Source organism: Marmota marmota, unplaced genomic scaffold (assembly GCF_001458135.2).
Source record: "Marmota marmota marmota unplaced genomic scaffold, marMar, whole genome shotgun sequence".
NCBI classification, from domain to species: Eukaryota; Metazoa; Chordata; class Mammalia; order Rodentia; family Sciuridae; genus Marmota; species Marmota marmota.
Genome location: NW_025999998.1, coordinates 19,603,971 through 19,622,554, shown reverse-complemented (window position 1 = coordinate 19,622,554; position 18,584 = coordinate 19,603,971). Strand labels below are relative to the sequence as shown.

Genomic DNA, 18,584 nt, shown 5'->3' with positions numbered 1-18,584 from the left:
GACCTCTGGCCATGTGATCTGCATTTCTACATTTAACTTAATCAACTTAATCTCATCCCTTTCTAGTCCCCTTCCCCTGCATTGTTGCTGTCCTTTTTCTCCCTCCACACAGTATTAGTTCCATAAGGGTAAAAGCTTTGCTTTCTTTGTTGCTGAAAGCCACAGTACCCAGAATAGTATTGTAAACATTTGTTGAATGAACAGTGCAAAGATCAAAAGGGAAAATATGCCATAATCTTCATTATGATAAAAAGCATAGATAAATATTCCTTTAATGGCTTCCATTCCTATATTTTAAGACACCATATGCCATAATAAAAACATAAGAAAATTTATTAAAATTTGAAGGTAAAAACATAATTTCAGAAGGTTCAGACCTAGGTCAAGTGTGATAGAGAATGGATGCTCTCTTGAACTTCAAAATCAGATCCAAGAGTATCACTTTCAGAATGTTCTAGTGGATTGGATTTACTTTTATTTGTCTTGGATGAAACAGTCACTATTCTACTTTCTTTCTTGACAGAAATGTAGTTTTTTGAAGACTCACTTTTAATTGACTCATGAACCAAAGACCTATTTTCCCCAATTCCTTTGCTTTTCTGGTTTATAAAGGAGTCAGAATAGGAATGCAGGTCCTTCCCAGGCTGTTTCTTGGCAAAGTGTTTTTTGGTACATTCACCTGCTTGGGTCATTTTCTCTGAGGGTGAACTGCTATTTCTAGATAATTCCTCTTCTTCTCTTTGATTTCCAGTTCCAGAAATCATATCTGCTAAAGGAGAACATGTTCTCGCCATGAATCCTTCAAAAGATTCCTGCCGCTGCTCAGAAGCTGGGTCTCCCAGGTTGTCTTTGGAAGTTCCTGAGGCCTCCTGAGTAGAAACTGGGACATGGTAGGAGTCAAGAGGCAAAGGAATTCTAGCATCACCTGTGATTTTCTGAAACTGGAAAGGAAAACACAAAATTCAGTCAGAAACAAAGCTAACAATTAAAGAGTGCAGAACTTGAATGTAATTCTGTAATCTTGTTGTTAAGCCATCAGTTGATTGCTCAGAAGATTTGAGTCATTTTTCCCCACTAATTGTATCTTGGCAAATGACTCCACACTCAAAATGTGCTATATTCAGAGTTAGGTCTAGAACGTTTTCAGATTTTGTGTTTAATGTAATTACTGTCCATTTCCCTTTCCCTCCTTCAAAAACAGCAACAAATAAACCTAAAACAACAAAACAACACCTATTTCCTAAGAAAATGAATTTATTTTCTATATACCACATGCATGTAAGTAGTATCCAATGTGTAACTCAACTGAGTTCTCAAACTGTCAGTTCCTGAGAACAGTCTGAGATTGGTTGATGAGAGATGGGGCTCCAGGTAAGGCAGGGGAAAAGCAGCAGGGGAGTCCTGTGGCAGACAGGTTTTCCCCTCCCATTCCCATCACCAGTGGCTACCTACAATATATTGCTTTTTAGTTATATCTGGACTACTTATTTTTTAAAATTATCTATCAGTATTTGTACCTTCATTAGTGTTCCTTCATTGTAAGCTGACTGCATACAAATAGAAACCTAGATGAAATGTGAATAAAATAGACATTTACAAAATTTAAAATTTAGAGTATTTTCTCTAATCTTTCCTTCTTTACTGAAGACAATCTGCTTTAAATCATAAACTGTCAAAATAAATTTCTTATTTACAATATAATATTATGAAATGGACCCAAACTTACTAATCTCAGACATGGAAAGGACCCTAAAGAGGCTTCTGGTCCCCCAGCTTGGGAACTGAGAAACAGTTCTCATTTTCTCTCTAATTGAATAATCCCCTTTTTACTAATCATTCTTTGATCATTAAGTTCTGCCCACTTACTTGGATATTCTGCATTTGTCCTAGGGCATTTTGCTTTGGATCTGTTTTTTCTTCTTCAAGTGCCTTCTTTTCTTCTTTAGGTGCACTACTAATAGTAGAATTCATCTGAGGACGACCTAGTAAATGAAAATCTGACTGATCTATACCAGCCATTGTGGCAAGTTGCCCAAGCCTGCATAAGAGGAACAAACGAGAAAGAAGTAAGGGTTACTGTAATCTCATCAGAATAACTCGGATTTCCCTACTCTTACAAGCACGAAATATTTGTATAAATGAATACTAAGCTTCTAAGATCTTAGAAGCTATTATCTTACTCCAGATCATAACCCCCATCTCTCTACATTTCTCAGATCTTCCCATATTCATGCTTGGGGTACATACTGGATCTCCAATCCTTCCTGTACTCCATATTCTCTACAACTTTGTATTAATATCTTTTGACTTTATGTCCTTAGCATCACTCCTCCATTTTAAGCTCTAACTTACCAGGGGCACTTTGTGCCTCTTATCCCCATACATTTTACCACTTTTCCTACGATTTCTAAGAATGTGAATATTTCCACTATCAACCCATTCACGTACAAAATATCACTCATCAACTATCTCCAACTCTTTCTTTTAGCAAAATTATTCCTGGTTTAGAACCACCAATCAATATTTGTATCTATATCTATCCTGGAGATTAATAAGCATTACAATAGGACAAAAATATCAATTCAACAAGAAAGATGAATAAAAGGCAAGAAAATTTCTATACAGTCCTGAATATTTTCAATTATAATTGCCTTTAATTTAGTCTGTGCCAAGAGTTATACCTACCGATTACTACAGCACTACTTTTTTACGATGGGCTCTCTACCAAGGCAGAATTGCCATTTTGCATTTTTTTAACAACTAATTTTTCATGTAAAAAAACAAGTATATTATCATTACACACTAAATATAGCTTACAGAGCTCTGAAAATCACTCAGGTTCCTTAGCAAACTATGATTAAAATCATGGAAGGAAAAATGTCCTAGACAGAAATAAACTAACCCAGCATCTTTAAGGAGATCCAAGAAAGCGTGAAATTTCTGAAAAGAATTCTCAATACTGCCCAAAACACCTTCATCATCCAGGATCATGCTTGCCACGGACTGTGAATGAAGGGCTTCAGACAAAGTGAGATTTATATTTCTTAACTGGGCATTTTCATGTTCCAGCTACAAAAGAAGGTTGAAAGTGTGTGACACAATTTTCATACATTTTTTGTAATCTAAAGAAAAAATTTTAAGTAACAAAACTAAAATAAAACATTTAAAAAAATATAATTAATTTGTAATTAATGTAAGTCTTCACAGTGATGACAATAAAGAGTAAACAGATCAAAACTTGGAAACATCTGGGCACTGCAGCACACACCTATAATCCCAGCAGCTTGAGAAGCTGAGGCAGGAGGATCCTGAGTACAAAGCCAGCCTCAGCAACTTAGTGAGGCCCTGTCTCAAAATAAAAAAGGACTGGAAATGTGGCTCTGTGGTTAAGTACCCCTAGGTTCAATCCCCAGTACCAAAAAACAAAAACAAAAAGCAACCAAACAAACAAACAAAAAAAACAACTTGGAGACATTTGACAAAATTTCCTGCAAAACAGGAAGTTATTATTTCATTAATAATATTTCAAAAGATCATTAACTGGTTACATTTTTATACCAGATCATTCTACACTAGAAAATTAGGTGCCTAAGATTTTCTTTTAAATTAGAAAACGAGGGGTTGTGGCTCAGTGGTGGAGAGTTTGCCTTGCATGTGTGGGCACTGGGTTTGATCCCCAGCATCACATAAAAATAAACAAACAAAATGAAGGTACTGTGTCCATCTACAACTAAAAAAACCAAAATTAGTAAATTAGAAAACAAAATATAGAGACTGATTTGAGCAAAGTCTATTATAATTCTGCTAAATGTTAAGGATTAATCAAGTTGAGAGTAATTTAAGATTTGGAAGTCATGTTAACTTGTTAACTGGTAACGACCAATACTTGCAACCTCCTTGTTGGCTTCTTGAAAATATTTACTCCCCTGCATGCTGCTGCCTCTCATCATATACTTATCTAAAACCACACACAAACCCAGCACTAATTTCTCAGAAAGACCATTTCTTTGCAATGTAATTTTTGCCTCATACAATCAGGTGTTCAATATTTCTTAATTGACTAAGTGTCCTTCAATCTAATGCATTACTATCAAAAATTCCTCCCTATACTCTTTGTACAAATTATATTTATATTATTATATATGTTTATAAAAAATGTTCTAGCTTTCATGCATCTTAGTCTAATTTAGTACTCTATATAGTATGGATTTTTATCTGTCATTGCATTTGTGGCTGTTTCCACTATCTTATACTTAAATTACTCATTTTATGCTACTGCACATGCAGTATAAGCCTAATAAGTCCATTTCATGTGTCAGAAAATAAACTGCAGTCATATAAAGGCCTAGAGACAAATAAGAGACTACAACTTACTTTAAATATAATTACATGACACTAAATATAAATAAATACAAAGATTAAAATAATACAACCTACTACAGGGATGCAGGCACATCAATGTTTATAAGAGTTCAATTCACAATAGCCATGCTATGGAACCAACCTAAGTGCCCTTCAACAGATGAATGGATAAAGAATATGCGGTATATATACACAATGGAATATTAATCAGCCATAAAGAAGAATGAAATTATGGCATTTGCAGGTAAATGGATGGAACTATAGAATATCATGCTAAGTGAAATAAGTCAGTCCCAAAAAACCAAAAGCCAGAAAAAAATGTTCTCTCTGGTATGTGGATGCTCATCCATAACAAGGGAGAATAAGGTGGGAAAGTATAGCAGTTCATTAAATTAGACAAAGGGGGATGAAGGGAAGGGAGGGGAGATGGGTATAGGAAAGACAGCAGAAAACTGGACGTAACTTTCTATGCTCATATATGAATACACAACCAATGTAACTCTACATTATGTACAACCACAAGAACGGGATCAAAATTGTAATGGATTGCACCCTATGTATGTGTAATGTCAAAATATACCTACTATCATGTATATCTTAAAACAACAAATAAAAAAATACTCATATATGTCAGCAAATACTGTCAAGAACAAATACAGGTATGACATCAAAATAAAAAAGCTTATTCATAAAAAAAAATAATGGAACCAATTTGCAATCACTATTATTTTCTTACTTTAAACTATATTTAAAAGTTTACATGTTATGTATGTATATATGGCTTAGAATTAAATCAAACTCAAACTAAAAAGCAAAAAACTTTCAGAATTTAAAACTTATTTACCTCACTGACTCGTTTATCAGCTTTAAGCCTTATTACTCTTTCCTCTTTTAACTGCTTTAGGCACTCCTCCAGTTTTCCCTAGAATGAAAAGAGTAAATATTATAATTCATTCATACTATGATCCCTTATCCCAAAGCTCTTCCAGTTACAGATTCCACCAAGTATTTAGGGGCAGAGCTGGAATTACAGAATACTACTTGTGATATCATACCACACTAATGAAATTAATTAGCAAAACATACCAAATTAGCATGCAACAATTTATTTAAATCCCACTGTTTCCAAGACATTTGTGGCAGTTCACCCTAAGGTGTATACATGATCTAGTTAGTGATTCATAAATGAAAAGTAAAGGCCATGAAAGGAAAATTCTGTTCTTATTTGTGAGTCCCTCATAATAGGAAACTTTTTTTTTTTTGTACTGGGAAATCTGGACCACTGAGCCACATCCCCAGCCCTATTTTGTATTTTATTTAGAGACAGGGTCTCACTGAGTTACTAAGCGCCTCACCATTGCTGAAGGTGGCTTTGAACTCTCGATCCTCTTGTCTCAACCTCCCGAGTCTGTCAGGAAACTATTAACATGCTTTGTAATTGCAAACTACAATGCATTTTTAAAAAGTAAACACTTTCAAAGCACTTTATCATATGTCAAGCATTGTTCCAGATACATGAAGAGTTTTCTTGGTATTATCTAATTGAATTATCAAAACCTTACAAGTAAAGTACAATTATTGTGTTATTTTATTCATAAGAAAACTAAGGAAAGGAAAAGTAGTTTAACACACTCAAGATCACGTCATTAGTTAAGTAGTAGAGCCAGGTTTGAATTAAGGAAGTTGGGTGCCAGTCTTGGTCACAAATATGGTAATCTTCTCCTTCATCAAGGTCAAAAAAATAAAATGCAAATGGGTTAACTCCTTTATCATTTTCAGGAACTAAGACTCCTTGAAAGTAGGGGTCACTACTTATGGTAGGCAAACCTTAAAATGACCCCCGAAGAATCCTTTTGCTGGGGTACCCTCTTGCACCTCCCACTATTAATCAAACACTTATCTAGGTGTTGCTTTGAAGGGAAGCAATTAAGATCCCCAAAGCAACTGATCTTAAGATAAGAAGATTACCCTGGGTGGATGTGACCTAATCAAGCAACCAATTAAAAGGGACCAAGCTCTTCCTGATAAAAGATATCAAGTAAAAAAGGAATTAGACACAAAGGAAATTCTCCATTGCTGGCTTCTTTTGAAGTATGATGTTGTAGCAAAGAATGCAAGGAGGGGATGGCTAACAGTTGAGACAGTCCCCAAACTGACAGGCGGAAAGGAAATGGGATCTCAGTCCTAACTACAGGAAGGGAACTGCTTTTTTCCGTCGCTGTTCTTTAGGATTTTTTGTTTGTTTTTGGTACTGGGGATTGAACCTGGGGGCCCTTTACCACTGAGCTACATGCCCTGTCCATCTATTTTTATTTATTCTGAGACAGGATCTAAGATGCTGAGGGCCTTGCCAAGTTGCTAAGGTCCCAAGTTGCTGAGACTATAGGCAAGTGAATTATGTATGCATGAATAGAAGAAGGTTCTTTACAGAGCATTCATATGATAACACAGCCTGACTGACACCTGGGCCTCAGCTTTATGCTCTGAGCAGAGATGCTTATCATGTCCTACCCCAGACTTCTGACTGATAGAATTGTGAGCTAATAAGTGAGTACTGTTAAAAGCCACCAAGTTTATCGCGATAGAAAATTAATATACAACTCAACCCCCAGGTTCATAAACAAAATAAATGACTACTGCTGTTTTAAGCCACTAGTTTGGAGTGGTTGTGCAACACTAAATGAACAGAACATGTATGTTTACTAAAACAACAGGATACATTTTTATTTTAAAGGCTTTGAATATTCACTTAAACATAGTTTCAACTTTAGGTTTAACCCTGCTTATGTGTTGAGTGGAGATGCTCTACTACAAGTTGACATTAGGAGAGGAAACTGATTTAGCATTTTCTGGAGTAATCTCTAGATTATACCAACAATTTTCTCTGATTTCCCACAGGAAATAATCACAAATGTGGGCAAGGTGAACTATCAACATAATGTCAGAGAACTAAAACAAAACCCTAGAAGCAAAAGTTTCCAAACTGTAATTAATAAAACAAAAATAGCACATCCATATGAAGGAACATTCTATGAAGCCACTAAAAAAACAATGATATAAAGATCTCAATCAGAGTTACTAAATGGGCTTTAGAAGTACCTTTAAAAATTTTCTGCATTTTTTCTTTGAGAGATGGTTTATAAGGTTAAACATATTCTCTGAAGAGTATTCAATGACAAAATATTTTGATACTTCCTTTTTTTAAAAAAAAAAAGTGTAGATTATAAAATATTCAGATGTGCTGGGCATAGTGGTGCATGTCTTGATTTTTTATGATCTACCCTCTTTTTAAAAAAATATTTTGTTATGTAATCCCAGATTACAAATTCAAGGCCAGCCAGAACAATTTAGCATGATCCTGTCTCAAAATTTAAAAAATTGGGGGCTAGGGCTCAGTGGTATACAGTGCCTGCCTAGTACGTGTGAGGTGCTGGGTTCAATCCTCGGCATCACGTAAAAATAAATGGAGGTGTTGTGTCCATCTACAATTGCAAAAACATATTTTTTTAAAATTTTAATTAAAAAGGACTTGGAGATGTGGCTCAGTGGTAAAGCACCCTTGGATTCAATCCCCAGTACCAAAATAAAAAAATAAAATTCATAAAACCATGCATAAATGGTTTTCCTTTAAATTTTTCATTATACTCAAATTTTTCCTTAATAAGTATATACTTTTATACTCAGAACATGTTTGAAAATAAGTAAATGCTCTAAAAACTTCAAATTGTTTGTTTCTTTTCTTTTTTGGTATTGGGAATTGAACTCAGGGGTTTTCTATCACTGAACTACATCCCCAGCCCTTTATTTTTTGAGACAGGGTCTTGCTAAGTTACTAAGGTTTGTCTGAAACTTGCTATTATCCAGTCTCAGTCTCCCAAGTAGCTGGGATTATAGGTGTGTATCACTGAGCCCAGTAGTAACTTCTGATTCTTTAATGTTAAAGCCAACCAAATATTTATGGCAAAAGGGAAGAAGAAATTTCAGAATGCCTCTTCTTACTATTCATATAATGGTTTTAATACTAAAAACTGACACTGAAATTTAAGCAATGATGCAAACAAACAACAACAAAAATCTCTCATCACTGGAAAGAGATTAAACTTTTCCATTCTTGACTGGTTTTATATAGAACACCAAAGTACAATTACATGAAATGGTTTCTCCCTCTAGTGGTATTAAAACATAATGTCCCATTTTCATGAAAAAGTAATACCCCTTTGTCCTAACCACTCCTTTAGGAGTAATTCATGCTCCTTGAAGAAAATAGGGACTATGGAACAAAAAATTACAAAGTAAAATCACTCAACAAAATATTCTACTAACTTGTATTCGTACTATCAAATCCAAGTGGATTCTTCTTCCCTGTCATACACCAATGGTAGTTTAAAAATCTGCCCCAATATAGTCTGCTTTATGTTTGTGTCAACAGAGCTTTCTCCTCCTCTGGAGTTTGATGTCCTTCTTCCTTCTCAATCTTCCCTCCTCCCTTCTAACTGTGCTTAATACATGGTAATGTGCTTCAAGTTTTTTTAAAGCGCTCAATCACACAATCACTGAAAGTTACAAATCTAGACTGGTTGTTCCATACTGAATTCATCTTCCTTTTGGGTTTATTCCCCAATTTTGCTGGATTACATACATTTTTAAATAAGGAAAGCTGTAGCATAGGAGATAAATTTTCAAATTTGTTAATGTACAAAATATCCTATTCAGCCACCACTTAAGACTGACAGCTTGGTTACATACAAAACCCTAGGTACAAAATTATTTGCCTTTAAAACTTTGAAGTATCTTTCCAATGCCTTCTGGAATCTATAATAGATGATAAGAAGCATGAAAAAGGTTAATTTTTATTCTTTTTTAGAAATTTAACTTTTTTTTTCTTTTTGAAATGTCTTTCCTCACTGTTTTAAAATTTCACAATGAAGAGTGTCTAATTATACGTTATTATTGCTGTATGTATATAGGTGACTGTATGACCAATGTGATTCTGCAACCTGTACAATCAGAAAAATGAGAAATTATACCCCATTTGATTCAAATGTATGAATTGTCAAGATCATTGTACTGTCATGTGTAGCTTAAAAAAAAAAAAAGAGTGTCCAATTATATAAGTCTATCTTCATTCATCCTGTTCAACACAGAGTAGTCCTTTGCAAAACACCTGGGACCTTGATTTACTGTTAAGAGACATTTTCTTGCTTTTGGAGGGATAATTTCCTTCTCTCCTGACCAGAGATTTCGGCCCTTAATCTAAAATATGAAATGCTTCAAAGTGTGAAAGGTTTTAAGCATGAACATGGTGCCACAAGTGGAAAATTCTACATCTGACTTCATGTGAGATTGCAGTCAAAACACAGGCTGGGGTTGTGGCTCGGTGGCATAGCACTTGCCTAGCATGTGTGAGGCACTGGGTTCAATTCTCAGCATTGCATATAAATAAATAAAATAAAAGTCCATTGACAACTTAAAAAAAACCCACAGGCATATCAAAAATACTGTATAAACTTATCTTCAGGATTTGTGTATAAGATGAATATAAAATGTAAGTAACTTTTGTGTTTTGAGACTTAGGTCTCAGTTCCAAGACACTTTATTATATTTGCATATATATGCAAACATTCCAAAACAATATGAGACCTGAAAACACTTCTGGTCCCAAACATTTCAGACAAGGTATAGGTAACATGTAGTAACATGTTAGACCTCACAGACACAGCCTCAAGACCATATCATTTGTCATATTTTCCATTTCTTTGTTTTCCATATAATGAGAAATAAGTTTCCTTAACTCCTATTGAATTTATTTCAACAAATGTACACATATTTGGGGCACTCTACCACTAAGCTATATTTCTAGTCCTTTTTATTTTGAGACAGGGTCTCACTAAGTTGTGGGGCCTGGCCTTGAACTTGTAATCCTTCTGCTTCAGTCTCCTGAGCTATTGGGATTACAGGTATGTGCCACCACACATGACTCAACGATCATATTTTAACCTCCAGAGACCTTTCTTGCTTTCTGAAAGTTCCTTTTTAAACTATACCCTATTATTATTTTATAGATGCCTTTTTCCTAAAATATTTTTGTTCTCAATTATTTCTGGCCCTACCAGGATGCATTTTTCATCTTATTTTTCCCCTGTCATGTAAGTTTTATTGAACCAGCTGGTGAACCACAGTTATTTTGTATTTAAGAATAAAAGAGTAGAAGCTCATTGGAAACTGATGACTGGCTTCTTTTATGCTTAAAGAAGTGGGCCACCAGTTAGATTACGATATCCCCAACTGTCCTTTTCTAGGGCGTGAAATTCACACTAGTTACTCTACTTCTCAGATCATTTACCTTTTTTCCAAAGTCAGATTACCTCACTTTAAGAGAGTGAAGGTAGGGCTGGGAGTCAACTCTTCTATACATAAACTGTAAGGAGCGACCCCTACTTTAGTCACATTTCTAATCCCACCCCCTCTGGCAGGCACAGCTGAGCATGGAGCAGTTTCTGCAGGGAGGATTAGGTTCCCTTTGAGCATAGGCTGCCCCTGTGCATATTCCAGGTGATGATTTTCTTTTATTCTTCTGTTCAGTTAGATTTTCTTCCACTTGTCTTCTATTTTTCAAAATTGTATTAGAATTTCTTCTACAATGGCTTTTTTTTTTTTTTTTTGAAACAGGGTCTCCATAAATTGCTGAAGCTGGCTTTGAACTTGCAATACCCCTGCCTCAGATTCCTGAGTTGCTGGGATTATAAGCATGAACCACCACATCTGGCCTAGAATCTCTTCTGGACTGTTGACTGCTATGGGTTTACATAGTTAGAATTTTTTGATGCCATCATTTTAGAGGGTTCTCAAAATGAAGAAGAGCTTAGAGGACATTAGAAATTCTCTATCTACATTTTTGAACCTTGATCTTTCCCAATGGCTCTAACCACTTTTAGAAATGTAATCTTGTAGTGCCCTGGTGAAGGGAATAAATGTAACACATCTAAAACAACAATGGATTAGGATTAGATGATCAAAGATTTTGTCTCTACTTGGCAAATTAGTAATTAAAAAAATGAAAGTCTAGTGCTTTTTATTTATTTTTTTTCTTTCAGTGATAGGGATTGAACCCAGAGCCACATGCATGATAGGAAAGTACTCTACCACTGAGCTATGCCTCAACTGGCTTTCTATTTTTTTTTCACGGATCAGTAATCTCCATAGTCACATAAAAATAGGAAACTGCCCTTCAACTACGGGAGAACATGGCAACATGGTGCCATCTGTGAACCAAAATGCAGGCCCCCGCCCAGATACCAAAGTTGCCAGCACCTTGATCCTGTATTCTCTAGCCTCCAGAATTGTGAAAATTAAAGTTCTATTGTTTATAAGTCAATAGATAAATATAGGAAAGGATAACTTTCTATATTTTAAAGTTTCATTCTAAAATAAAATCATAATTTTATGTGGGGGGCTAGGTGTGTAGCTTTGTGGTCTGGTTATGTGCAACACCCTGGGTTCCATCCTCCGTACCAAAAAAATAAATAAACAAAACAAACAAATAAAATAAGAACTTTGTAGTACACACACACAAAGAACAGGAACTCTCCAAATGGTGTTTCCCTTACTATAAGTTATAAGCTCTACTTTAAAATTGAAAATAAATAAATACAATCTTTTTTAAGGTACAAAAATATTATAAATTTTTATTTTCTGGTCACATAAACAGAAGAATAGAATGAGATTAGATGTGAGGCAATATAAAGTAACATAAAATTTATTTATGAAAGGAGAATACCAAAACTTTTCTTCCCTTTTAGTTTTATTAAGCACAAAGTTAAAATTTTATCTTACAAGAAAATTCAGCTAAACCATCAATTTTTAATTAGGTTTTTTTCTTTAATTTTTTAGTTGTTAAGAGACCTTTATTTATATGCAGTGCTGAGAATCAAACCCAGTGCCTCACACATGCCAGGCAAGTGCACTATCGCTGAGCCCCAGCCCCAGCCCCAGCCCATCAATTTCTTGGTATGTAAAATAAGAACAATGAATTGGGTGACTACATCATACAATATTTAGTTTCCTTGAGTTTATTTTATGATCTCCTTAAATATAATATTCTATGATTATAAAAAAAGAAAAATATATTATTGGTGATATGTTTTGATTTTTATTTTGTAGTAGTCACATGTCCTTCTCTCCCCTTGCTCTAAAAAAAGAAACCTTTCCAAGGGATATGAATTAGAAAAGGGGTAAACAGATCCCACGCAAGGTATCCAGGGTTGTTTCACAATCAAGCTTTCTGCCAAGTAAGTACCACAGAGTTTCAAATAATCTTCCCTATATATTTAAAGTAATAGTTTTGTACCTGTAATGCTTCTTGTTTTAAACAAGTTTTCTCAGGCATTTCATGAACACTTTCTGAAGAATCATCAACCTCTTCAATTTCTGAGGATGAAGGACTCTCTACTGTCACAGTCACAGGAAAATCTGATTGCTTAAATAAAGAGGACAAGATTGTATAAACAATAATATCAATCAAATACCAAATGTAAAAGGCATCTAATCAAAGTGATCTTTCTGAAATATTTAAGTCCCCCAGAAGCTCACGTGTAACACAATATAAGAAGTTTCAGAGGAGAATAATTTTTTCCTCCTCTATAATTGTTCTGGTTGGGTCCCTTTAGTCACAGCAGTGAAAAACTTGATTAAAACACTGTTACTGTATTACATGGTTATAATTAATATTTGAAATTTCCCATTTTAGTTTAGTAAATTTCTTGCACATGAATCAAGTGACAAGCCAGGACAAACATTTTTTCTCAGGTCAATTTTATACTGCGGATGAGAAATTTACTCTGCACGATCAGACACAAAGAGTCTATAAAGTAAAATTTTTTGGAGGAAAATTCCTAAGTAGGGAGACTGATAAAGAATTATAAGAATGATTAGTTAATAAGCTAAACTGTAATTAACAAACATTAAAATGACCTTTTAATAAATCACACACACACATATACAATTAAAACTGGCCCATCAAACTACCTTTGCATCCTTAAAACAATGCTATACTCCTGTCAAGTTTCATTAACACTAGAATGTTGCTTAATACGTTTCCTATCGTTTAAAAACTGACCTGGTCCAACTCTATAAAACAGTCTACAGATCAAAAAAAGTATTGATATACATCTGAAAAACAAGTCACTAGATGTAATTTCTACCATAAGCAGCAAACCATGCAGTATACGAAAATCCTCAATGGCAGAATGAGATGTACACCCATCTATTAAGTAGGCAGGGGGCAGTACTGACACCCCAGGTGCTCCTGTCTCAATCTCATTAGTGTTGTTTTTATTTTAATTTTTATTTGTTTTAATTAGATACACATGGCAGTACAATGATCTTATCATACATTTGAATCGGATAGGGTATAATTTCTCATTTTTCTGAGTGTACAGGTTGCAGAGAAAACTTATGATCTCTTGGGACAACTGGGAGAAGAACCCAATACTCTGATAGAATCAGTTTGCTCCAAGACTGAGAGGCAATAGGACAGGGAATATGTGTGGCCCTGGTGAGGGAGAAAGAAATGGTATGAGAAATCAGAGGCTCTGGCATTTGTTGCTTTGTTCTGGGCGTAGGATCTAAAATTTATGAAGAAATGCATATATCTCCCCAAAACAACATTTCTTGAAAACCGAAGGACATTTTTGAGTATGATAGCTTCATGTGTCAAGTCAGTAATGGTGGTTGAAATCATTTCAACAGCAGTTTATGAACTGAAAAAATGGCTTCTTTGGCTACAGATGAAACCACAAGGTGCATGGTGTATGCCATATACATACAACCATACTGTGGTGTCAAGAGAGCAACCTGAAAAATTTTAAGCGGATTAACTTCAGGGAGGGAAGTATTTCTTATAAGGTTCTACTCAAGTTTTTAAAAAGCAGAGAATGACCCTCCATCTTTCTTAATCCAAACCCCTACATATTGCAAATATGATAAGCACATACCTGCAGCTGATCAGATATATCACGGGTTTTGATTGATGGAAAACCCCTAAGAGAAAATCAACAATTGTTATATTTTGATGTAAATGCACCATCAGTTAATACCAAGTATTCACACTTACTAGTATTATTATTCATATAGAGCTATGTATAGAAATAATCTCAAAATAAGCACCTAGAAAGCTTTACGAGGGAGAAAACTGAACAAACTGCAGCATAATGATTTTTTGATAACTCTCTGGGAAATGCATTTCAATTCTATGCTCAGGATGATTGAGATTTTCAGACTAACTTCTCTGATAATAATTACTCTCTGATTTACAGCTCCTTCTGATCAGAGTGGACTAGAGATTACTAAGCATCCCAAGAAAAAGACATAAAAACACAAAGTTATAAAATTAAGATGTAAAATCTGGTGTTTCAGCACTAGTTTATGTAATAATAATTCACATTACCAATTATAAATAAACATAGTAGTCAGTTGCCTATTATATATATCAATTTATTTAAATGTGAGCAACTGAACAGATATTTTACATAGTACCTATTTCTAGACCTATTTAGAATCAATTCTTTATTGTCTTAAGCAACTATTAATCCTTAATTTCTTAAATATTCAAATCAGTAATTAGAAAATAAAGTATAGTAGTTTTATTTTATTTTTTATTTTTAGGTAGCTACAATATCTTTATTTTTCATTTATGTGGTTCAGAGGATTGAACCCAGTGCCTCATGCATGCTAGGTGAGCACTCTACCACTGAGCCACAACCCCAGCCATGTATAGTAGTTTAATGCCCTTATCAAGCCTAAAATTATAGTATAATTTTTGAAAACTTCTTTGACAAAAATTATTACAAATAGCTATGTCCTGGGTAAGTAATTAGCTAAAACTTATTAAATCTTCTTTGATTTACTAAAATGAGAGTTAGGCCAGATGACTTAGTAAGTCTAATCCATACTTCTTATCCACTTGGCATTAAACTATTCCCCATGCCTATAATGCCCTTTTCCCTATTCTTACATATCCAAATTTCTGCTTCTGTCCTGTAGGACTCAGCTACACTACACATGGGTTTTCTGAAACCTTTTCTTACCTGCACAAATAAAGATAATTTCAGTCTCCTATGAACTCCCATGGGGTTACAAACTGTTGTGACACTTAAGATGTAACATGAAATTCCTAGTTATATTAATTTTTTTGTTTTGCTTCCCTAAAGGATCCATTAAGCAGAAACCATATGTTAGTTATCTTCTTCTCCTTATAAAAACAACCAGATAGCTTCCATATAATAGAAGCCCCCCCAAAAGAATTGTGAATGACTAAAAGATGGGGAAAAAAAATCCCACCTGCTCCTTTTTGCACGTTCTGCAGTACGCCATGGCAAGAAACCAGATACACCAGGTGGTGGAGGTTCAGAAGCACATTCTTTACAAAGGGTGTGCTTTCTTCCACTGTTTACAGGTTTCTTTGTCGCCAATCCTGTATTAAGGACAATGTTAAAAAGAAAGACTCCAGATGCAATAAAAGGCTATCATCAATTATTTATTATGTGCACATTCTTAAAAGGATTCAAATGAGCAATTAACAATGATACTAAACCAATAAAACACAATCAGTCTGTAAATTTGTTTTTTGTTTTTTAGCTGCGTTGGGAACAAAACCAGAGTCTCGTGTGTGACAGGCAAGCACTACACTACTGTGCCATATTCCCAGCACCCAATTTGTAAAACTCTTATTAAATAGGGCAGCAGTGTTTTGAAAATTTAAGTTCTCCAGGGTAACAGGTTATAATTTTGACTAAAAGTATATGGGTCATGCAAAACATGCCAAAGTAAATACAAATATATTCCAAACAATGAACAATTGTGCATCATGCAAAAACATTCCATTTACTGAATCTCAGAACATCTTGAGTATTTCTGAATCTCAAGGTCAGATCAAAATAGGTACACCCATAACTCCTGCCCAACAGAACCTTCTGAATTAAAACAAAATTTCACCTGCAGATTAATTTTACTACATAAAAATTATCAAAGTTAAAAGACTGAAGGTTACTGGGTAGTAGCTGACTAAATGTTATCCTCATAGTAACTAAGAAATGACCTTGAGTGCTCATTTGATTTTTTAGAAACTACAAAAGAAATCAATAAAACATTGGATAAAAGAGTGAACCTACATTTCAACAATGAAGAGTTAAGTATCTTTATATAAAACACTTGGCAGAAAAAACTAGATCTATACCTTTGTTTATTTTTTTAATGTGGTGCCAAGGATCAAACACAGTGCCTCACACATGCTAGGCAAGCACACCCTACCACTGAGCCACAACCCCAGCCCCAAAAGCTATATCTATATATTGACACTTTATTAGAAAACAGATATTAAAAATTCAAATTTAAGTATTTGTTTCTAATATTAGTGAGAACAAATAATATTCATTTATTAAAATGATTATATTTATCTTTCCAGTCTGTTTTACTAAACAAGGGCACTTTAGCCATTATTAGGATGGCATCTAAAATAAAATGTTTATGGTAATATAGGAAAAACATTTCATATATTGTAACTTATTGATAATCACCACATGGTGCTATGGGATTTCTCTGGATACATTTACATGCCTCTTCAAATACACAGGAGCTCTATTCATATTCTCCTTTTCCAGTTTTCTTTTTTTTTAACCTAATTATCTTCACACACACAAAAATGTTCCTGTGGATAGCCTTCACATATATAGCATTTCCTTCACTTTCAGAATGCAGGGCTGGGGTTGTGGCTCAGTGGTAGAGCACTTGCCTAGCATATGTGAGGCAATGGGTTCGATCCTCAGCACCACACAAAAATAAATAAAATAAAGGTCCATCAACAACTAAAAAAAAATTTTTTAAAAAGTGCAAACAACTTTTTTAATTAAAGTTAAAATAAACCTATTTTGGCAGAAGATTAAAAATATAATAAAACTTATCTTCTTTCTGCACATATAATTACAATATGAATATGATACAATTCACATATTCAACCCCTGTTCTCACTAAAATCTAACTATACTGCCAAGACTCTGATTTGGCTTACCTCTATGTCTCCAAATAACTGAGGCAAATCCAAAAAAAAAAAAAGGGCCCAAGAAACAAAATTACTCTTAAAATACCTCAGTGAGTTTGTAAAATTCAGCCACATTCCCACTTTCTTTATTACACAACACTAGCTACTAAAATTAAAGAATTTTGAACATGTTTTATAAAGATGTAATATACATTTTCTATTTTTATTTATAAACACCAACAGAAATACTTAAAAGAATGCTTACATGATATAAACCTTTAGCAATATTTAATTAGTGTGATGTCACCAGTCTCAATTGTATATACTATCTGATTGACAACTAAAATATCACTGTTCTGATATGAGAGTTGGTAGATAAGATACATACTATACTTTTATCTACTACTACCTAATACATTTACTACTATTCACTACAAATAAGTTGGTTAACAGTAAACAAAAATATACAGCTTTTAATAAAACAAGAAGTTATAGGTATGCAGATGTTTACACTAGGATTTTTTAAATTATTAAATACTTAAATCTTTTTCCAGCTTTTTACCAGTTTAAAATATTGACCCATCAACTCAATAAAACCTTGTGACTGTATTAAAAAAAGTAACTATTAATCATATAAAAATTTACTATGAAATGAAAAAAAGAATGCCAAATTATATTTATGCTGACAGTCAACAGGAGAAAATATTATTTGATAGAATAATGAAACTGGAGGTGTTTTCTGTCTTTATCTCCATTGCTATTATAAAACAACACCTTAATAAAAGCTAAACAAAAATCATCAAACAACGTTAAAAAAATTATGTTGAAATATATCTAACAAAAATTTCCATATTAATCTTTTTTGTGTGTATGTGCAGTATTGGGGACTGTACCCAGGGTCTCACACATACTAGGCAAGTGCTCTGCCACTGAGCTACATCCCCAGTTCCTCATATTAACCATTTTTAAGTATATGCCTCAATAGAATTAAGTCAAACAATTTGTTAAGATTTCAGATTGAATCCAAATAAAAGACTGCCATTAATTGTTCAGTGACCTTGATGTATCTGGCATATAACTAAAGTTACCACAAATCTTTAACTAGTAGAAAGTTGGCAGATCCTAAACATAATTTTTTTTTTCTATATTAGTTCTTATGGTTTTACTGTCTCAAAATTCAAAGTTATTA

The 18,584-nt window shown here is 34.0% G+C and overlaps 1 protein-coding gene across 5 annotated transcripts in view; it reads right to left on the bottom strand.

Annotated features, from left to right (window-relative positions):
* Positions 1–315: 315 nt before the first annotated feature.
* Cep78 (centrosomal protein 78) overlaps positions 316–18,584 on the bottom strand; it is a 31,741-nt gene continuing 13,472 nt past the window's right edge. For 2 of the 5 annotated variants that reach the window (XM_048806948.1, XM_048806951.1), the window contains 8 exons: positions 15,700–15,832; positions 14,355–14,400; positions 12,710–12,838; positions 5,207–5,284; positions 2,903–3,069; positions 1,867–2,038; positions 1,518–1,565; positions 316–941 (listed from right to left, as the gene is read on the bottom strand). In XM_048806948.1, coding sequence (XP_048662905.1) covers positions 378–941; positions 1,518–1,565; positions 1,867–2,038; positions 2,903–3,069; positions 5,207–5,284; positions 12,710–12,838; positions 14,355–14,400; positions 15,700–15,832 — 1,337 coding nt within the window. In that variant the 3' untranslated portion in view covers positions 316–377. Of the gene's footprint in view, positions 942–1,517; positions 1,566–1,866; positions 2,039–2,902; positions 3,070–5,206; positions 5,285–12,709; positions 12,839–14,354; positions 14,401–15,699; positions 15,833–17,425; positions 17,444–18,584 lie in introns of all 5 variants that reach the window. The other 3 variants (XM_048806947.1, XM_048806949.1, XM_015492949.2) reach the window with 3 other exon arrangements.